At 40.1% G+C, this 23463-nt stretch overlaps 1 protein-coding gene across 1 annotated transcript; it reads left to right on the top strand.

Moving 5' to 3' along the window:
• The first annotated feature begins 5869 nt into the window (after window positions 1–5869).
• NEU1 (neuraminidase 1) lies at window positions 5870–21715 on the top strand. The gene is made up of 6 exons (XM_053721950.1): window positions 5870–6206; window positions 12871–13063; window positions 16771–17033; window positions 17618–17800; window positions 19840–20059; window positions 21395–21715. The coding sequence occupies exons 1-6, from the start codon at window positions 6111–6113 to the stop codon at window positions 21610–21612; spliced, it is 1173 nt and encodes a 390-aa protein (XP_053577925.1). The 5' UTR covers window positions 5870–6110; the 3' UTR covers window positions 21613–21715.
• Window positions 21716–23463: the final 1748 nt, after the last annotated feature.

The following is a 23463-nucleotide window of genomic DNA, read 5'->3' as shown; positions in this document are numbered from 1 at the left end:
ACAAAGGTTCTGGGATCGCTGTTGGCGGTGATTCGGTCACGGGGCATTGCAGTGGCGCCTTATCTGGACGACATCCTAGTCCAGGCGCCATCCTTTCAAAAAGCAAGCTCCCACACAGACATGGTGTTATCTTTTCTGCGATGTCACGGGTGGAAGGTAAATTTGGATAAAAAGAGTTCCTTGGTTCCAAATACAAGGGTGACTTTCTTAGGAACCATAATAGATTACCTGTCTATGAAGATTTTTCTGACAGAAGTCAGAAAATCAAAGATTATCAATACTTGCCTAGTCCTTCAGTCCACTCCTCGGCCGTCAGTGGCTCTGTGCATAGAAGTAATCGGGCTGATGGTGGCGGCAATGGACATCATCCCGTTTGCTTGGTTCCACCTCAGACCTCTGCAGTTAAGCATGCTCAGGCAATGGAACGGAGATTGTGCGGACTTGTCTCCTCGAATACTTCTGGAGCAGGAGACAAGGGATTCTCTGCAATGGTGGTTGTCTCTGAATCACCTTTCACAGACCATCTTGGGTGATTGTGACAATAGACGCCAGCCTTCTAGGGTGGGGAGCAGTCTGGGGATCCCTAAAAGCTCAAGGAGTTTGGACTTAGTCAGAGTCTGTTCTTCCTATAAACATTCTGAAGCTGAGAGAGATCTTCAATGCTCTTCTGGCCTGGCCCCAGTTGGCCTCGGTCCGGTTTATCAGGTTCCAGTCGGACAATATAACTTCAGTGGCTTACATCAATTGTCAGAATGGAACGAGGAGTTCCTTAGCGATGACCGAAGTAGCCAAAATAATCCAGTGGGCGAAGTCCACTCTTGCTGTCTGTCCGCGATCCACCTCCCAGGGGTGGACTACTGGGAGGCGGATTTCCTAAGCAGGCAGACTTTTCATCCGGGGGAGTGGTACTCCATCCAGAAGTGTTTTCAAACCTGATTCTCAGGTGAGGTTAGCCGGAAATGGATCTCATGGCATCCCGACAGAATGCCAAGCTCCCAAGATAAGGGTCGAGGTCCAGGGACCCCCAGGCGGAGCTGATAGATTCTCTGGCGGTCCCTTGGACCTTCAGTCTAGCATACCTATTTCCTACGTTTGCTCTTCTTCCTCTGGTTATTGCGCAAATCAAACAGGAGAAGGCATCGGTGATCCTCATTGCACCGGCTTGGCCTCGCAGGATTTGGTATGCGGATCTGGTGGAGATGGCATCTCTGCCACCTTGGAGACTGACTCGGTCATAGAGACCATGATTCAGGCTTGTAAGCCTGTAACTAGAAAGATTTCCAATAAGATTTGGGCGTAAATATCTCTATTGGTACGAATCCAAGCGCTACTAATGGAGTAGAGTTAGGATTCCTAGAATTTTGTCTTTTCTCCAAGAGGGTTTGGAGAAGGGATTATCGACGAGTTCCCTAAAAGGTCAAATCTCGGCCTTATCTATTTTGTTACACAAACATCTGGCGGATGTCCCAGATGGACAATAATTTTGTCAGGCCTTGGTCAGCATCAGGCCTGCATTCCAACCAGTTACTCCTCCATGGAGTCTTAATTTAGTTCTCAAAGTTCTTCAAGGGGCTCCGTTTGAGCCCATGCATTCCTTAGATATTAAGTTATCTTGGAAAGTTTTTTTTCTTGTTGCTAGTTCTTCTGCTCTCGTATGAGTCTCCTTATCTTATTTTCCATTCAGATAAGGTAGTTTTACGTACTAAATTAGGATTCTTTCCTAAGGTTGTTTCTGATCGGAACATTAATAAGGTGATGGTTGTTCCTTCTTTGTGTCCTAATCCTTCTCAGAAAGAACGACTTTGCACAATTTGGACGTGATCCGTGCTTTAAAGTTTTACTTGCAGGCGACTAAGGACTTTCATCAGTCGTCTTCTTTATTTGTGATTTTCTCAGGAAAATGTAAGGGACAGAAAGCTACGGCAACTTCTCTTTCCTTTTGGATAAAGAGTATCATACGTTTTGCTTATGAGACTGCTGGACAGCAGCCTCCTGACAGAGTTACGGCTCATTCCACGAGGGCTGTTGCTTCCTCATGGGCATTCAAAAATGAAGCTTCTGTGGAACAGATTTGCAAGGCTGCAACTTGGACTTCTCTTCAAATTTTTTCAAAATTCTACAAAATTTAACACTTTTGCCTCGGCTGAGGCCGCTTCGGGAGAAAGGTTCTTCAAGCAGTGGTGCCTTCCGTTTAGGTTCCCTGTCTTGTCCCTCCCGTATCATCTGTGTATTCTAGCTTGGGTATTGAATCCCATTAGTAATTAAGATAATCCGTGGACTCATCGTGTCATAGAAAAGAAAATTTATGCTTACCTGATAAATGTATTTCTTTTTTGACATGATGAGTCCACGGCCCGCCCTGTTCTTGTAAGACAGGTTGTTGGTTATTGTAAACTCCAGACACCTGCACCTTGGTTTTTCATTTCATTCCTTAACTGCGATTGAATGACTGGAGTGGGAGGGAAGGGAGGAGCTTTTTAACAGCTTTGCTGTGGTGCTCTTTGCCGCCTCCTGCTGACCAGGAGGTGAATATCCCATTAGTAATTAAGATGATCCATGGACTCATCGTGTCAAAAAAGAAATACATTTATCAGGTAAGCATACATTTTCTTTTTATGATTCAGACAGAGCAGCAGTTTTAAGACACTTTCCAATATACTTCCATTATCAAATTTTGCACAGTATTTTTATATGCACACTTTCTGGAGACAAGATCCCACTGAGCATGTGCACAAGCTCACAGGGTATACGTATACTAGTTTGTGATTGGCTGATGTCTGTCACATGATACAGGGGGGCGGAAAATGGGAGAAAAAAAAATACATTCATCAGAAAAAAAATCTTCTTATTTAAAATTCACAGTAGGTTTTAAATCATTGTATTTTTATTATGCACTTGTTAATGATGTAATTTTATTGCATTCAGTGGTACTTTAAAAAAAAGACTACATTAACCCTTAGAAGACAATGCCAGATGGACCTATGTTGTAAAATAGTTCATTGTAAAAATAATGTTGTTTTTATGTTCATTTTAAGTGTGATACAAATGACTACAAGATACATGTTTACAGATCGCAAGCTTCAAATGTTAATGTTTGTTCAACAACTGGTTTAAAGATTTTCCATTGTGTGCAGAGTAATAATTTTGAGCTCTGCTTTCCAGTAGTAGGGAGTAGTGCCTGTAGTTTTGAGACAAGCTTCTAGAAAGGAGGTGGAACAGCTTATTCTGTCCTAAAGGACTAAATGAAAAAGATCCTTATAAAAGTAGCTTTGTATGTGATGTCATCATACGCAGGGCGAATATTTTTTTAACTGTAAGAAAGGATGTTATGAAAAATACATATAGCAGGGCTGAACGCAAGTGACACCTGTCCAGTTCTTTAGCCTAATTTTATATCTAAGCTCTCCTGTAAATGGGAAATATCGTACAACACACCATGGGCTCGATTATCTAAAGCAGTGATGATAACTTCCTGAACATGGGGGCTGCAGACTAATATTTAGATATCCTAAGAGCTGCATATAAATGTACGACTATTAAACACATAATTAAAGGGACAGCCTACACCCTTCTATTACATCTACTCAACACTAATAACACCCAAGACAAGACTTTTGCAGCAGTTACCTCAGACAGCTGCTTTGACGATGTTGCTAAATTTAAAAAAATGATTACTGTTTCTGGCCATCTGAAAATTGCTAACAGACTCCTCCCACCTCCTTCGTGTCCATCAAGCTTTTTACTTGGGGGTCAGTTTCTCGTTTTTATTTTTAGCATTGCGTTTGGGGAGGTGATAGGATGGAGCACGTCTTTATAATGACAGTACATGCGCTAATTAATGAGGAGGGCCCCCCACTGTTAAAGGGCCACTAAACCCAAAATCTTTCTTTCATAATTCAGATAGAGAATATAAATTTGAACATTACAATTTACTTCCATTATTTATTTTGCTTAATTTTTTAGATATCCTTAGTTGAATAAAAAGCAATGCACATGGTGAGCCAATCACACGAGGCTTCTATGTGCAGCAACCAATCAGCAGCTACTGAGCATATCTAGATATGCTTTTCAGCAAAGAATATCAAGAGAATAAAACAAATTAGATAATATAAGTAAATTAGAAAGTTGTTTAAAATTGCATTCTCTTTCTAAATTATAAAAGAAAAAATGTGGGTGTCATGTCCTTTTAAGTATGTTTCACTAGGGTTATCTGGAAATGAGCTTGTGCACTGCTCTAAGCAATCCTTGTGTAGTATGTAGTCAAGTCAAGCAGACTGCAGCAGAAGCACGTAAGCTGACTTCAAGTCTCTACATTTTCTTTTTTTGAAGAGCATATCTTATTAGGCTCTGAAGCATGCATGTGTCTTGAGCCAATCAGCAGCGTCATTCTCATGACCCCGCCAATCATCTGCAGTATCTGCTCAGAACCAGCAGTTCTTTGGGGCTTCCAAGCTGTTTTTAATTGTATGTTTAACCCCCCTGGGGAGGTTAAACATGTAAACGCTTGTAGGATCGCTAGTGCTAGTATAACCGGACCTAACAAATTACAGCCTGTAATATTTGCGTTACAATGTCCCTTAAATTCCTTGCTGAGGTACATTTTAACCTTATATAGAAGCATTTTTGTAATAAACTTCCATTAGCCAGAATGCTTCTAGTAAATGTTATTGCTGTTTTGCAGCAGCATACGCACATATGCTGCAAGCGCTTGTGCACCCATATTCAAACACTACACCTCAGTGAGTCAGCAGGGGCTTGTATGACAAACAAATGCAATACACACCACCACCAGCTCTGTGAGCATTCATTGTGTTTGAATCCTGGTGCACATGCCCTCGGAACATATCTGTATATTCCTCTGGAAAACGGTAATAACTTTAACTAGAAGCAGAATTATATTGCAAAAATGCTTCAATTTAAAAGTGAAATACAACCATGCACATTTCAATGTTGACCTTTCTGTCCCTTTAAAGGGACATAAAACCCATTTTTATACTTTTATGATTCAGATAGAACACTGGTTTTCAAACCTGTCCTCATACCTCCCTAACAGGTCAGATTTTGAGGATATCTGAACTAGAACACAGGAGAAAAAAATCAGCTGTTTAGTAAACATGGTTATTTTATCTGCTCTCACCCAAGGTAATCCAGAAAACCTGGCCTGTTGGGGAGGCCTGGGAACAGGTTTGAAAACCAGTGAGATAGAACATAAATTTTCAAACAACTTTCCAATTTACTTATATTATCAATTTTGCTTCATTCTCTTGGTATCCTTTCTTGAATGAGTAGCAATGCGCTACTGGGAGCTAGCTGAACACATTGGTAAGCCAAAGACATGAAGCATATATCACATATCAGCAGCTAGATCCCAGCTCCTAGACCTACCTAGGTATGCTTATCAACAAACAATACCAAAAGATATAAGCACATTAGATAATAGAAGTAAATTAGAAAATTGATTAAAATTGTATGTTCTGAGTCATGAAGAAAAGATTGGGGTTCATGTTCTTTTAACACTTTCAGGTGCCATGGGAAGCTGCAAAATACTGAATTGTACTGAGCATAATCCTCTTTAGCAGCCAAGAGGTTAACTCAGTAACTTGATAATAAATTGGTTTTATTTTTATAAAATAAAAGAAGGCAACAGCAATAATGTGTTCTCTCTGGCTTTATAAATATGGCACTGGCAAATTGTATTCCTTTTGCTATAGTTTGTGAAGTCTGTGGGCAAATGTACTAGTCAGGTGACCAGGAAGTGTATGAAGCCTATACGGACAAACAGGTAGTATCATGTAACCTGAAAGGCTCTACCGATTATGTGTGTCATGTGACCAGGAGTGGGCGTTACCCAGGAAGTGTCATGCTTATATTGTATATAAGAGGATTTGCTGGTTAACTGTCACATGATCTTCAGCTGTTACATTAGCAGGGGGTATTTTGAAATAGCTGCGGGCAAATAGGAAGTGTTATGGGAAATTAGTTGGATGTACTATGCAGTCACCTATATATATGTATTTATTGATAGATCTGTATCCCACATTTATACATACAGAGCAGGCACTGCTAAAGGCAGGCAATGACAACACGCTCTAGAGGAATTACTACATTAGATGACAAGAAGTTCTCTCGCTATGGATTACTGGATGCCCCTAATCTTGTCATTAGCTGCACTGATGGGTATAGGATGGAGCGCCCCTTATAAACAGGTATAATCAGAAGTTTGGCACTGCTTGTGTAGTAGTGAGAGGTAGAGTAATAGTGAGAGGTAGAGGCTGGCACTGCTTGTGTAGTAGTGAGAGGCTGGCACTGCTTGTGTAATAGTGAGAGGTAGAGGCTGGCACTGCTTGTGTAGTAGTGAGAGGCTGGCACTGCTTGTGTAATAGTGAGAGGTAGAGGCTGGGCACTGCTTGTGTAGTAGTGAGAGGTAGAGGCTGGGCACTGCTTGTGTAGTAGTGAGAGGTAGAGGCTGGGCACTGCTTGTGTCGTAGTGAGAGGTAGAGGCTGGGCACTGCTTGTGTAGTAGTGAGAGGGAGAGGCTGGCACTGCTTGTGTAGTAGTGAGAGGTAGAGGCTGGGCACTGCTTGTGTAGTAGTGAGAGGGAGAGGCGGGCACTGCTTGTGTAGTAGTGAGAGGGAGAGGCGGGCACTGCTTGTGTAGTAGTGAGAGGGAGAGGCGGGCACTGCTTGTGTAGTAGTGAGAGGGAGAGACTGGACACTGCTTGTGTAGTAGTGAGAGGGAGAGACTGGACACTGCTTGTGTAGTAGTGAGAGGGAGAGGCTGGGCACTGCTTGTGTAGTAGTGAGAGGGAGAGGCTGGGCACTGCTTGTGTAGTAGTGAGAGGGAGAGGCTGGGCACTGCTTGTGTAGTAGTGTGAGGGAGAGGCTGGGCACTGCTTGTGTAGTAGTGAGAGGGAGAGGCTAGCACTGCTTGTGTAGTAGTGAGAGGCTGGCACTGCTTGTGTTGTAGTGAGAGGCTGGCACTGCTTGTGTAGTAGTGAGAGGCTGGCACTGCTTGTGTAGTAGTGAGAGGCTGGCACTGCTTGTGTAGTAGTGAGAGGCTGGCACTGCTTGTGTAGTAGTGAGAGGCTGGCACTGCTTGTGTAGTAGTGAGAGGGAGAGGCTGGCACTGCTTGTGTAGTAGTGAGAGGCTGGCACTGCTTGTGTAGTAGTGAGAGGCTGGCACTGCTTGTGTAGTAGTGAGAGGCTGGCACTGCTTGTGTAGTAGTGAGAGGCTGGCACTGCTTGTGTAGTAGTGAGAGGGAGAGGCTGGGCACTGCTTGTGTAGGAGGGAGAGGCTGGGCACTGCTTGTGTAGGAGGGAGAGGCTGGGCACTGCTTGTGTAGGAGGGAGAGGCTGGGCACTGCTTGTGTAGGAGGGAGAGGCTGGGCACTGCTTGTGTAGGAGGGAGAGGCTGGGCACTGCTTGTGTAGGAGGGAGAGGCTGGGCACTGCTTGTGTAGGAGGGAGAGGCTGGGCACTGCTTGTGTAGGAGGGAGAGGCTGGGCACTGCTTGTGTAGTAGGGAGAGGCTGGGCACTGCTTGTGTAGTAGTGAGAGGGAGAGGCTGGGCACTGCTTGTGTAGTAGTGATAGGGAGAGGCTGGCACTGCTTGTGTAGTAGTGAGAGGGACAGGCTGGCACTGCTTGTGTAGTAGTGAGAGTGAGAGGCTGGCACTGCTTGTGTAGTAGTGAGAGGCTGGCACTGCTTGTGTAGTAGTGAGAGGCTGGCACTGCTTGTGTAGTAGTGAGAGGCTGGCACTGCTTGTGTAGTAGTGAGAGGCTGGCACTGCTTGTGTAGTAGTGAGAGGCTGGCACTGCTTGTGTAGTAGTGAGAGGCTGGCACTGCTTGTGTAGTAGTGAGAGGGAGAGGCTGGCACTGCTTGTGTAGTAGTGAGAGGGAGAGGCTGGGCACTGCTTGTGTAGTAGTGAGAGGGAGAGGCTGGGCACTGCTTGTGTAGTAGTGAGAGGGAGAGGCTGGCACTGCTTGTGTAGTAGTGAGAGGGACAGGCTGGCACTGCTTGTGTAGTAGTGAGAGGGACAGGCTGGCACTGCTTGTGTAGTAGTGAGAGGGAGAGGCTGGCACTGCTTGTGTAGTAGTGAGAGGGACAGACTGGCACTGCTTGTGTAGTAGTGAGAGGGACAGGCTGGGCACTGCTTGTGTAGTAGTGAGAGGGAGAGGCTGGCACTGCTTGTGTAGTAGTGAGAGGGACAGGCTGGCACTGCTTGTGTAGTAATGAGAAAAGGTTTTCACTGCCTGTGAATGAGAGTGGTGGAGGCTGACAAAACTAATTTTAGAGGAGACTAACTGTTTTTGTGAAATGGTTGGGTGGCATTATTATTATTATTATTATTATTATAATATAAATATAAGGTGAAAGGTTGGCTCTGTCTGTATGACAACGAGGAGGTTGGCACTGTCTGTATGACAAGAGGAGGTTGGCACTGTATGTATGACAACAAGAGGAGGTTGGCACTGTATGTATGACAACAAGAGGAGGTTGACACTGTATGTATAACAACAAGAGGAGGTTGGCACTGTATGTATGACAAGAGGAGGTTGGCACTGTATGTATAACAAAAAGAGGAGGTTGGCACTGTATGTATAACAAAAAGAGGGGGTTGGCACTGTATGTATGATATCAAGAGGGGGTTGACACTGTATGTATGACAACAAGAGGAGGTTGGCACTGTATGTATGATAACAAGAGGAGGTTGGCACTGTATGTATGATATCAAGAGGGGGTTGGCACTGTATGTATGATATCAAGAGGGGGTTGGCACTGTATGTATGATATCAAGAGGAGGTTGGCACTATGTATGACAACAAGAGGGGGTTGGCACTGTATGTATGATATCAAGAGGGGGTTGGCACTGTATGTATGACAACAAGAGGAGGTTGGCACTGTATGTATGACAACAAGAGGAGGTTGGCATTGTATGTATGATATCAAGAGGATGTTGACACTGTATGTATGATATCAAGAGGAGGTTGGCACTGTATGTATGACAACAAGAAGAGGTTGACACTGTATGTATGACAACAAGAGGAGGTTGGCACTGTATGTATGACAACAAGAAGAGGTTGACACTGTATGTATGACAACAAGAGGAGGTTGGCACTGTATGTATGACAACAAGAGGAGGTTGGCACTGTATGTATGACAACAAGAGGAGGTTGGCACTGTATGTATGATATCAAGAGGGGGTTGGCACTGTATGGATGATATCAAGAGGGGGTTGGCACTGTATGGATGATATCAAGAGGAGGTTGGCACTGTATGTATGACAACAAGAGGGGGTTGGCACTGTATGTATGATATCAAGAGGAGGTTGGCACTGTATGTATGATATCAAGAGGAGGTTGGCACTGTATGTATGACAACAAGAGGAGGTTGACACTGTATGTATGATAACGAGGAGGTTGACACTGTATGTATGACAACAAGAGGAGGTTGACACTATGTATGACAACAAGCAGAGGTTGGCACTGTATGTATGACAACAAGAGGAGGTTGGCACTGTATGTATGATATCAAGAGGGGGTTGGCACTATATGTATGACAACAAGAGGAGGTTGGCACTGTATGTATGACAACAAGAGGAGGTTGACACTGTATGTATGATATCAAGAGGAGGTTGGCACTGTATGTATGACAACAAGAGGAGGTTGACACTGTATGTATGATAACAAGGAGGTTGACACTGTATGTATGACAACAAGAGGGGATTGGCACTGCATGTATGATATCAAGAGGAGGTTAGCACTGTATGTATAACAACAAGAGGAGGTTGTCACTCACTGTCTGTATAATTACAAGAGGTGGTTGGCACTGTATGTATGATATCAAGAGGAGATTGGTACTGTATGGGTGGCAGGGACTGGTACTGCTTCTGTGTGTATGTGGAAGCTGGCACTGTCTTTGAGTTTGAGAGTGAAAAGTTGTGTGTATGTAAGAGATAGCACTGTATATGTTCATGCAAGAGGATGAGGTTGGCACTGTATGTGTGATAACAAGAGGAGGTTGGCACTGTATGTATGACAACAAGAGGAGGTTGGCACTGTATGTGTGGCAGGAACTGGTACTGCTTCTGTGTGTAAGTGGAAGCTGGCACTGTCTTTGAGTTTGAGAGTGAAAAGTTGTGCCTGTGTGTGTATGTAAGGGAGAGCACTGTATATAATCATGCAAGAGGATGAGGTTGGCACTGCTTCTTTACTAACAGGGGAAGTCTTGTACTGTCTGTGTATGAGAGAGATAAGCTGGCACTGGCTGTGTGATGAGCTAAAAGGACATGAAACCCAAAATGTTTGTTTCGTGATTCAGACAGAGCATGTGATTTTAAACAACTTTCAAATTTGCTTCTATTATTTAAATTGCATCATTCTCTTGGTATCCTTAGTTGAAAAGCATATATAGATAGGCTCATAAGCAGCAATGCATTACTGGGAGGTAGCTACTGATTGGTGGCTGCAAAAAATGCCTCTTTTCATTGGTTCAACAGATGTCTTCAGATAGCTCCCAGTAGTGCACAGTTGGGACCATGGGAATGAAGCAAACTGGATAAAAGAAGTAAAATGGAGTTGAATAAAATCACATGTTCTATTTGAATCATGAAAATGAAGAAAAATAAAAATGTTGAGTTTCATGTCCCTTTAATTCTGACCCTGCCTTTGTTTGTGAGATGGGTAAGCTGGCACTACGGTCTTTAGAGAGAAATGGCACTGCCTATGTGATAGCTATACACTATAGTTATGAACACAGAAACTTCCCTAACCACATTCTTTCAGCAGACATGCATCCTTGCCAGTAAAGGATTTATGACCTTATTGTTTGAGCAGGTGTGTTTAGGAAAATTTATACAAACAAGGTGCATACTTCTCTCTTGTTTTTTGTTTGTTTTTTTAAATCCAGTATTATTGGAAATAGTACTTGATACAAAACAACAATATACGTACAAACACAGGTACAATGTATATGATTTATCATTTTAAATAAAGAACATTAAATGACAATATTAGTCATCAATAAGTAATTTAGTATAAGAAAATTAAATTATGGAAAATAGAAAAAAGGTGTCTCCATTTATAATCTGGTTAGATATATTTGAGTTCTGTTTGGGTTGTCTATGTATTATGCACATAGATATTTCTGTGATTCTATCTAATCATTTTTACTGTGATTAGTGGGTAATTAGCGGAATCCACAAAAAACGAATATCATGTTCTCGTTAGGTTATTGAAGGAAATGGGATTATTTATATCATGTTCTTTATATATTGTTCCCATATTTGTTGGAACTCAATATAGATTTCTATATTCCCAAGTTTTTGATAGTTGTATCGGGTACTCCCCTGCCCCCCAGTGGCCTAGGAAGCTGCATAGTTATTTTATTAATTCTGGGGTGTCTCCTGTTCCAAATAAAGGAACTGAGAATATTTGGGATATAGCTATGGGGGACTGGAATAGAGAAGAGTCTGTATAATGTATAACAGTCTCTGGAAGATATTAATTTTAATGGTATTTATGCGACAAATCCACGAAAGCTTCTTAGAGCTCCACTAGGAAAGGTTGCGATCAATTGCCCTCTTGATAGGTATGTAATTCAATCTGTATACTTCTTCTTCTAGGGACTCGGCTAAGTAAACTTCAGTAATCTGTTGCACAATTTGAACAAGCAAAGATCTTTAATTTTATTTACTAAGTGTATAGGAATGATGATATCCAGAATTTCGGAGTTGGAGTAATTGATAAGGATGTTTGAAAGGTTATGGAATGAATTCAGCTCCGCCATTAGGGCAGGAATTGTAGTTTCAGGGTTAGTGATGGAGAATAATATGTCATCCGCAAACATGGAAAGTTTATATTTAATGTTGCCTATTGGGATACCAGATATTAAGCATTTATGTGTAATCTGTGTTTCTATGGCACTGGCAAATAGGAGGGGAGATAGGGGGCATCCCTGTCTGGTGCCGTTTGTTATCTTGAAATGGGAGGATAAGATGCCATTAAGGAGGACTTGGGCACTAGGGGCAGAGCAGAGAGAGAAGATTCTGTGTAGAGTTGGGTCTCCAAATCCAAAGGTTTGTAAAACCGCTATAAGGGAGGACCAGTTAACACGGTCAAAAGTCTTTTCTGCGTCTGTTGACAAAAGTAGCATTGAAATTTGTTTGTTTTGCGTGCCATATCAAATGTAAGGCTTTGACCGTGCTGTCCTTTGCTTCGCTTACTTGGTCTAGGTGTATTATGTTGGGTAATGTAGAATTTAATCTGTTGGTTTAATATTTTTTCAAAGATCTTCACATCCAAATTAAATAGAGAGATAGGGCGGTAGTTTGGTATCAGATCAGGTAAGTGGCTTTTAAGGCCTTGAGTGTTTGTGTGAAGGAGAGGGTGGCTGGCACAGCCTTGTGTATGTGCGCGAGAGAGGGTGGCTGGCTGGAACAGCCTTCTGTGTCTGCGTGAGAGGGAGTGGCTGGTACAGCATTGTCTGGGTGAGGGAGAGGATGGCTGTCACTGTCTTTGTGTGTGTATCTGTGTGAAGGAGAGAGTGGCTGGCACAGCCTGTGTGATTAAGAGTAGGTAGTGGCTGTCTTTGTTTGAGAGTGGATTGCTGGCATAGCGTCCGTGCGAGAGAGGAGAGGAGGCTGGTACATCTGTTGTATGTGAAAGGGAGAGAGGGGAAGATGCTCAAACTGTGTGTGTGAGAGGGATGGAGGAAAAGAGGCTGGTACAACCTATTTGCCCATAAGTGAGCGTGTGAGAGGTACTGAGGGGAAAGGTGGGCACTAGTACAGTCTGTGCATGAGAAAGGGAGGCAACTACTGTGTATTTATTTTGAGAAGGCTGGCACTACAGATTCTGTCATCCTTTTCATAGGTTGCCCCCCTTATCACCATGGAGCAGTTGCTGTGGGTGAGTGGGCGTGTTATTGGTGAAGTGGACACATTCCGCATCCCATTGATCACGTACACCCCTCGTGGACATCTCCTGGCATTCTCAGAGGCACGTAAACATTCCGCCTCTGACTTAGGAGCTAAATTCATTGCTATGCGCAGATCAAATGATGGAGGTGAGTGGCAGATAAAACGCATCTTGCTCCCATGAAACCATCTTTTTAAAGACTATTTGTTTAGCTGTCTTACATCAGTTGTGCCACGGTTCAGACTACAAAACTGGAGTTTTTCAGATCTATATTTAGGTTTCTGTTGCCTCAACTGTTTCTTGACAATGTCCTGGGATGCAACACTCACTGGCAATTTCTGGTACCACAGGAACTCAGAGCTGCTAAACAAACCTGCAACCCAACTTATGCCTTAACCCAACTTATGTTTTGTATTTGAGTGGCTTATAAAGCCTGGTTCGCCAAACGTGTTGCCTAAATATTTTTCTTCTTAAACCATTACCCACATGTGGTGCCTCACTAATGCCTGCATGTTGCGTTTCTCTGCACATTACTCACAGGCTGCCTATTGCATCTCCCTGCACATTACCCACATTAGATCATGCAACTTTTGCACTACTAAAGCTGCAACTGTATGAGCTTAACACCTGCAAAAGGATAATGCGCACACATGTCAAAAGTACTGCAGGTCCTGAGCAGACAAGGCTGCTAAGCCAATCGTCTATTTTAATCACAGGACCAAACTTTAAAAATGTAGTCAAAATTAAACTTTATGGTATCCTTTGTTGAAGAGCATACCTAGGTAGATTTAGGAGCAGCAGTGCACTACTGGGAGATGGTTAGTGATTGGTGACTACAAACAACTGCCTCTTGTTTTGAATTGCATTACTGGGACCTAGTTGAACACATCTGGCGAGCCAACGACAAGAGACTATCAATAGTGCAATATTAAAATACTGTAACATTACAATATTTTATTTTTGCACTTATGTATCATAATATGAGATATATGTTTAACCTTTTATTTAACAGAGAAAATAAATATGTGATGAGCCATATAAGGTTATTAAACTGTCTTAATTTCAATAAATGAGTGGGAAAAAAATTGTTAAAAAATTAAACCAAAATATTCTTGGGTCAGGAATAAAAGAATGATCAGATAAGTTTTAAGCAACATGGGAAATAGCCAGAATAGATAATGATATAGGAAGTTCATAGAGAACATGACATTCTGCATCTTTGATAAAGGGAAGTGATAACATTTAATGCATCACAGATTCTAAAACTTGTTTTTTTTACCCCTTAAAGGGCAACTGTAGTCAAATATACTCTCGTGTACCGTTAAATAAATCTTTTTTTCAATGTACATTCTTTTTTTCAATGTACATCCTATTTGAAATCTTATTCGTTTTCAATATATCACTTTTTTAATTTTAATTTTTTTTCCAAACCCACTGATTTATAGTCATTAGCTGTATTCCAATCCTGGAGGACAACTCCAGTTGGAAGATGGCGACTACTGGACGCAATGCGCATGCTCGATTTCACGCAACGTCATCGGATAGATTGAAATTTAATGTGCGCATGTGTTATTTTCTGTCTGTTGTCAGCGACGTCGGCTTCTGTGCCAATATGCGCATGCGAGACTAATAGAAAACAATTGCGCATGCGCTGAGTGACGTAAATGTATTTAAATTACATGCTAATACTGGCCATACGATTGGCAAGTATGTTATTGCTTAGACGGCTTACATTTGAGGGCTGGATAACGACGTCATTGACAGAAAATAAAAGTTTATTTTTATGCTAAAGGGAGCTTCGTTTTTCAAAATGAAAAGGTACCTTACATTTTATATTAAAATTGCAATGTTTAATGTTGAGTGCGTTTTGCTTAAGGTCAGCAGAAGTTAGTAATCCTTTAAGGACCAGGAATTTCAGACAAAAACTTACTCAAAAGACCAGAACATTTTTATCATTTTTGCTATCACCCAATTTGAACAGGAAAAGAGCCTTTTTTATTTACCTGTCAAAACTATATATATATATATATATATATATATATATATATATATATATATATATATATATATAATATAATATAATTTTTATTTTTTTTTAAAAAACAAACAAAACAACCCAAGCTATTGATCTAGACCCATTTTGGTATATTTCATGCCGCCATTTTGTTGCCAAATGCAATCAAATTTAAAAAAAATTACTTTTTCACAAACTTTGGGGTTCTCACTGGGATCCCCTTTGTTAGCAGACGTATATGGCTTTGCCAATGCCTTTTGGTAATTAGAAGGCCGCTAATTGCAGCTGCGCATCACACTTCTGAAATTCCCGGAAGTGAAGGGGTTAATCAGGTAGCTTGTAAGGTTAAAGGGACAGTAGACTATAAAATAGTTCTTCCCTTAATGTGTTCCCAATTACTTTTTTTTTTTACCAGTTGCAGAGTATAAAATGTATGAGATTTGCTTATTTGTGTATATGAATTAGCTGATTTTGTGTTTTGAGGCCACAACCTAATAAAATGGGTTGAGCTTGTAGGTATAATCAGATCTCATTACTTTATCACACCGTGTACATATACATGTGTCTTTATCTTATATCTGTAGGTATAATCAGATCTCATTACTTTATCACTTTGTGTACATATACATGTGTCTTTATCTTATATCTGTCCATAAACCAATCACCAATACTTGGAGAGAACAATGGAAAATTAACATTTTATTACCTTATCTCTTCTATACACCACTGGGAGTGTAATTTATTCTACTTGCTGTGTTAACACAGCTTGGCATTGAGGCCAAAAACTTTCAGGATGGGTGGGGATACCACAGGCTAAATAAACTAATTCAAATGCCAATATAAGGGTAATAGAAATACTTGTAAACAATTTAATACACTCCAGCAGGTAAAGTGGATCATTGGGAACATATAAAAGGGAAACGTTTAGCTGTAGTGTAGAGATTACCCTCCCATCCCCTGATCCTTCTCAAACAGCTGTCTTCCCTCCCTCACCTCCACTGGTTACCACCATCTTAGGTACTGGCAGACAGTCTGACAATGTGAAGTTTTATACCTTTTTTTTTTATTTTCTGCAGTGCAGGATTGCTCTCTAACCATCCCCCCCTCTAACTAGTATTAACCATCTTAGGTACTGGCAGCTGTCTGCTAGTACCCTATTTATATACATTATTTTTTGAAAATAAAAATAAATAATAATTCTGTAGTGTAGCGGCCCCCATCCAAGCTATGTTCTGTATGCCCCCCTTCTTCAAACACATTTTCTGTAGATAGTGGATCCCTCCCTCTCGGTGTGAAAACCAGTCCTGCTAACCTCCCCACACACACACATACACTGATTGGCCTCCCATACCACCAATATACGGCACCGCAGCGAACTGATGCAGAGAGGGACACAGTGATCTTCTGCACTGCCACTGTCGGCGCAATCACCTCAAAAAGAGCCAAGGACAGCAGCGCTGTACAGGGTCCTTAAAGGCTAAATTACAAGTGCTGTACAGGTCATTAAAGGGTTAAAACTGGACAATGGTTTTTTCAAATGTTTTCCCTTTTCTCTTTTTTTTTCTATCTTCTCTTTATCGCTCCTCTTTCTCTCTTCTCTCTCACTCTCTAATCTAGCAAAACATCTACGTGAATAGTTATGCCTCCTCTTATATATTTTTTTTCTTGTGTTTTGTGCAGTCTGTTTTATGCATCTGTATTTTTACCATGAATCGGTGTAACTGTGTACTCTTATGTATTTAACCTGTACCCAGCACTGCAGAATTTGGAGATGCTTTACAAATAAATTATAATTATTCTATAATGGTCACATTTCATTAACTATTTGTCCACAACGACAGGGTACACCTGGGATGAAACCACTTTTATTGTTGATGATGGGATTTCAAGGGACGGGCTAAACCTTGGAGCGGTTGTAGTGGATGATGAAACAGGTGGCATCTTCTTGGTATACACACTTTGTGCCCATTACCTCCAGTGTTCTGTCTCAAGCTTAATGGTCACCAATAGCTCGGATGACGGTATAACCTGGAGTATCCCAAGGAACCTCTCCCATGAAATTGGTACCAAAATGTTTTCCCCTGGACCTGGTTATGGGATTCAGGTGAGATAGAGGTTTCAAAACATAGACAGACATAAAAACATGAGATGAGCTTCAGTTTCAGGTAGAATACTATGGTACATAACTTATAGTAACATTTAAAAAGATTTATCAATGTACCAAGAGTCTTTGTTAAAGAAATTGTGGTAAGGTTGCCGATATATTAAACCTACAAAGAAAGACTCTATGATCTGAATATGTAATAGTTAGAAGAAAGAAAAGATAGGGATAGAGGTGATATGATAGAAACCTTCAAATATATGAAGGGACTTAATAAAGTGGACGCTAAAAGCATTTTCAACAAAGAAAGAAATTCCAAAACAAGGGGTCACAATCTTAAGTTAGAGGGGAGCAGATTCAGGAGAAATCTGAGGAAGCCTTTTTTTTTACAGAAAGGGTGGTGGATTCATGAGATAAATGTCCAATAGAGTTCTAAAACACAAGGACTATAAAAGAATTAAAACATGCCTGGGACAGGTGTAAGGTTATCCTAAGAAAACAGTAACCTGTAATTTGGGTAGACTTGATGGGCCTTTTGGTTCTTATATACTGGCAAATTCTATGTTTTTTTTTTTTTTGTTTCACAGAAAAAGTTTGCCCCCTGGAAAGGAAGACTGATTGTCTGTGGTCATGGCACCATATCGGAAGATGGGATCTTCTGTCTACTTAGTGATGACCACGGGTCTAGTTGGAGAAATGGGGGAAAACTGCAGGGCCTTCCTTATCACCAGCAAAAGAGGCAAGGGGACTTCAACCCTGATGAGTGTCAGGTAGGATGGGTGCTAAAGAGAGCATCTATTTCTCAACTTAAACATTTGTATAGTTTAAAAAAGATAGATAATCCCTTTATTACCCATTTCCCAGTTTAGCATAATCAACACTGTTCTATTAATACCCTTTTACTACAGTGATTAGCTTTTATCTCATCCTTTGCAGACTGCCCCCTCATCTCAGTTCTTTTAACAGATTTGCATTTTAGCCAATCAGTGCTGACTTATAAATAACTTCACAAGACTGAACACAATGTTATCTATAAGGCACACAGGAACTAGCACTACCTAACTCAAAAACTGTCAAAATGCACTGAGATAAGAGGCACCCTTCAACAGCTTAGAAAGCAGTTTATGGCCCTACCTAGGTTAGCTTTCAACAAAGAAAACAAAGAGTACAAAGCAAATTTGATTATAAAATCAAACTAAAACAGCAGTATGAATTGTGCAATTCCTAGGAATATTCATTGGTTGAAAGGTACCTGGTGATAATGCTCAGTGGCTGAAATATGCAAATGCTCATTGTAATTCATAGTAACGCAAGTAAAGAAGGAGATGTTCAGCCTAGTCTCCCTTCAACAGGAACAGCCCATGTTTAGTCTGCATTTATCTCTCCCTGCATGATGTCAGATAGACAGTTGTCACTTGCCCGCAGGTCTTTGCCCGCCTTCCACAGAATCACAGAACTAACTTTTTCTTACAAGACTGTGAACAATATATTAACAACCAGTGCAGCTACTTTCCTGCCAGTTGTTTAAAAACATTATATTAATTAGTGATAATAAAGTTAGTTTCTCATAGCGCTATGCAATACTGAAAGCCTATATTGTTTAGGTTGCATGTGGAGCAGAAATGTAAACCAAGTTCTAATACATTAACTGTTTCATGAAATATTTGTGCATTGAATCATTTATATTCTCTTACAGCATGTTAAATAGGATACTTTTGGGAATGTGGAATCTTCAGTATGGGTAAAGAACACTTTAAAAAGCATTAAAGGAATAGTCTAATCAAAATTAAACTTTCATAATTCGGATAGAGCATGCAATTTCAAGCAACTTTCTAATTTACTCATATTAACAATTTTTCTTTGTTCTCTTGGTATCTTTATTTGAATGTAAGTTTAGGTGCCGGGCCATTATTGGTTCAGAACCTGGGTAGCGCTTGCTGGTTGGTGGCTGCATTAGATACCAAGAGAACGAAAAAAAAATTGATAATAGGAGCATATTAGAAAGTTGCTAAAAATTCCATGTTCTATCTGAATTATTTAAGGTTTTTAATTTTGACTAGACTATCCCTTTAAGACAATAGAAAACTAGGGTAGTGAAATAACAGTGGTCAGGTGACTGGAAAATATGTGTGATCTACCGAGGAAACTAATTGTTTCCTTGGAATTTGAGTTAATCCACATTCAATGTCAACTCAAAGCAGTGTTTCTAGGAAGTAAGAACATTAATATTTGAAACTCAAGGGTTTGTTTTAGCATGCAAAAATATATTTTCCAATACTAAAGATAAGTGGTAGCTATTTATTTAAAAACAAAACAAACATGTGACTTGAGGGAAACTGGTAAATTTGGAGCAATATCTCACACTCCTGATGTCCACCCAGTATGTTCTTGCTTTAAAGACCTGTTTGAATCATTGTCCTGTGTTCTTGACAGCAAAGTTCATTTCCAAATCAACCAAACCTTGCTCCAGACAATTTTAAACCCCACCAAACTGCCCAAACCCCTCTGGGGTTGTCTAAAGCCACATTGCCTAAGACTCCTGATTTTCTAGAACAAATGTTGGGAGGTGTAGTACTATGAAACCAATGATTACTTCCAACGTTCGTATAACCAGGGAATTAAGAAGATCCATGAAAATGGAGAATGATTGAAGAACAAAAATTATTTGTGGTTAGTGGTGGTCTAGCAACGTAATCTCTTAATGTAACTTGTTCCATATTTTCATAAATCCTACCATTGTCTAAACTTTTTTCCTATAGCCCATATTCCAATGACTACTCAACTCGTTCTCCTCACTTTCTGCCCTCAGCCCTACGAGTTACCAGATGGTTCAGTCATCATTAATGCGCGGAACCAGAATTTCTACCACTGCAGATGCCGGATCGTGGTACTCTCTACTGATGGCTGTGAAACGCTTCCCCTGGAGAACGTCCGGTTTGATGAACAGTTACCAGACCCAGCTGTAGCTGCTGGAGCTCTGTACAAAGGAGGGGTGGTATTCTTCACCAACCCAGCTAATCAGAATGACCGTGAGTTCCTTCTTCCTTGTTTGTTTCTTTGTGGCTCACCTCCTCCATCTTTCTCTTCCCCCACTTATCCCCACCCCTCTCAGTTTTTCTGATATACAAATGTACTTTCACTTTATTTTTTCCTCACAACTCTCTCTATCAATGTCATCACTTTACTTTCTCTAGAACTTTCTACTAAAGGTTTGGTATGAATCCTTGTTTCTCATTTTCTAATAACTTAGTGTTCTACACAGAAATATTTGCCTGCTAGGTGGCGTTATGAAGTAACTGGGTTGGGGATAGGGCAATACTTTGCAGTATTAAACAGCCACTAAAGTCAAAATGTAAAGTTTTGTTTTGTATATACGTCCATTATCAAAATGTGCACAGTCTTTTTATATGCACACTTTCTGAGACTCCAGCTCCTACTGAGCATGTGCAAAAGTGCACAGTATATGCATTTTGTGATTGGCTGATGGCTGTCGCATGATACAGGGGCGGGAAAATTGGACTAACTTTGAAAATATCTACTGCTCATTTCAAATTCAAAGTAGTGCTATAGAATTGTATTTTTATTGTGTATTTGTCAATTATTCTACTGTATTTAACGGTCCTTTTAAAACATTTTCTGTTATTTATAAATTTTACTTAATCTATCCAAAGCACAAATTAATTGCATAGTTTAACATACATTGATTTAATTTTAATTTGTGCAACAAACATTGACATTTTATATTGGCTAATTTGATCGTAATATTGGCTTACATTTTAACTTAAAGGGACAGTCTACACCAGAATTGTTATTGTTTTAAAAAATAGATAATCCCTTTATTACCCATTCCCCAGTTTTGCATAACCAACACAGTTATAATAATATACTTTTTACCTCTGTGATTACCTTTTTGTATTTAAGCCTCTGCAAACTTCCCCCTTATTTTAGTTATTTTGACAGACTTGCATTTTAACCAATCAGGGCTGGCTCCTAGGTAACTCCACGTGCGTGACCACAGTGTTATCTATATGACACACATGAACTAACACCCTCTAGTGGTGAAAAACTGTCAAAATGCATTCAGAAAAGAGGCGGCCTTCAATGTCTAAGAAATTAGCATATGAACCTCCTAGGTCTAGCTTTTAAAAGCAAAATTGGTGGTAAAAGTAAATTGGAAAATTGTTTAAAATTACATTCTCTATCTGAATCATGAAAGTTTATTTTGGATTAGACTGTCCCTTTAATAGGTTCTTGCTAGTAAACAGACTTATTTATTTCACTTATTTTATGCTGTTTACATCTTTTTTTTGTTTTATGCCATTCAGTCTATTTTCCCTGATTTGTGATCCATTTTTCTTTTCCAGGGGTTAATCTCACTATGCGTTGGAGCTATAGCTCCGGAAGTTCATGGGAACAGGATTCTATCCAAATCTGGCCGGATGCCAGCGGCTACTCCACGCTCACCTCCCTCTCCGGTCACTCAGCAGATCATGAGAACATTTATGTTATATATGAAAAGGGCAAGAAGGAAATCACCGAGTCCATTTCATTAGTCAAGATAAACATTTACGGGCGAATCTGAACGAACGCATTGCTCGTAATGATATCGGCATGTTCTGCACCAAAGAGAATTCTATTTTGAATCCTTCACTCCACACTAAATAATAAATAATTTTATAGCACAAGGGTTTTCTTAATTTCACTGTTAAATGGTGTTTCTCCTAAACAAACAGAAGTATCCTTCTCTCACCATCTTTTATTCTTCATACCTTTTCCTAAAGCTCTGAAGAGTTAAAGGGACAGTAAAGTCATAATTAGACATTCATGATTTAGACGGAGCATACAATTTTAAACAACTTTCCAATTTACTTCTGTGTTATCATTTGCTTCCTTCTCTTGTTGTCCTTTGCTGAAAGGTTTATCTAGGAAAGCTCAGGAGCAGCAAAGAACCTAGGTTCTAGCTGCTGATTGGTGACTGCATATATACGCCGATTGTCATTGGCTCACCCATGTGTTCCGTTAGAAACCAGTAGTGCATTGCTGCTCCTTCAACAAATAATACCAAGAGAATGAAGCAAATTTGATAATTGAAGAAAACTGGAAAATTGATTAAAATTGTAAGTTCTACCTAAATCATGAAAACAATTTTTTGGTTTCATGTCCTTTTTAAAGATTGTCCACTCATTGCTGTTGATCATCCTCTTCTACCATATAACCCCCACATCACTACGTCAAATTCTTTGTTTTCTTAACTTCCACCATCTAACCACAAGCGGCTTCCTCCTAATTTCAACTGTCGTCTTCCTTCTTCTTCTAAAAAAACATCTTTAACCATCTTCCTTTTTGTAAATCTATTTTACATTTCTAACATAACCTTAAAGGGACAAGAAACACTATGATTGTGATATAAATTGTTTAAAGGGATGTGAAGCCCAAAACTTTTTTATTTTCCAATTTACTCCAGTTAGCAAATTTGCTTCATTCCTTTGGCATTTTTTTGTTGAAGTTTCAGCTTTGCAGTACAGGAATCTAACCGACGACATTGGATGAGCCAATGACTAGGTATATTTGTGCATCCACCAATCTGCTGTTCCAGAGTCTACCTAGGTATTCTTTTCAACAAAAGATACCAAGAGAACCAAGCAAATTAGATAATATAAGTAAATTGGTACGTGTTTAAAAATGTGTGCTCTATCTGAATCATGAAATACATTTTTTGGGGTTTATGTCCTTTTAATTATGTGTAATTAAAAAAAAAATCCTGAAAATTGATAGTTTTCCAATGCTGAGGACTTGGAGTAATTTCTGTAGATTTTTCACAAGCCTAACCCTGCCACATATTTGTTTTTAAATGGCCTCAGCAGAGGTGACCGCAAAACTGTCATGGTTTGCAGTATTCTAACTGTGGCAGGTATTTTGTACTCTAGAAGAAAATACAGATTGGCTCCTTCTATTAAGGTAGGTTGCAGTGGCAGTGGTGGTAATTAAAAAACAATTGCAGCAAACAGTGTGTTAATATGTACACACTGGCTTGCAAATTAATTTATTGCAAGAGTACAGAAAATTAGGTAATTAGTTTTTTTTGCATAAATACTTAAACCTCTTTTCTTTGTCTAACCCCACACATTGTACCTTTTTAACTTCTTATCACAACCTCTTCTGAATCCTAATTTTCAACCATCATGGTTCTTCTAACTACAAACTTGTTCTTCTTCCTAATCTCTGCCATTCTTATTCTGATCATAACCTCTTCTGCATACTAATTTTTTATCCATCTACTAACCACCATCTTTACTGTGTCCTGATTTCAACCGTTTTAGTTCTAACCACAAAGATCTACGACCTCCTAATCTCAGCACTTTTTTCTTCTTCTCCTAACCACATCTTCTGCACCCTAACATTAACTAACTTTATTCTTCTAACCACAACATCC

Source organism: Bombina bombina, chromosome 7, assembly GCF_027579735.1.
Source record: "Bombina bombina isolate aBomBom1 chromosome 7, aBomBom1.pri, whole genome shotgun sequence".
Taxonomy (NCBI): Eukaryota; Metazoa; Chordata; class Amphibia; order Anura; family Bombinatoridae; genus Bombina; species Bombina bombina.
Note: the sequence above shows the minus strand (reverse complement) of the source record. Positions and strands in the feature narration are given on the sequence as shown.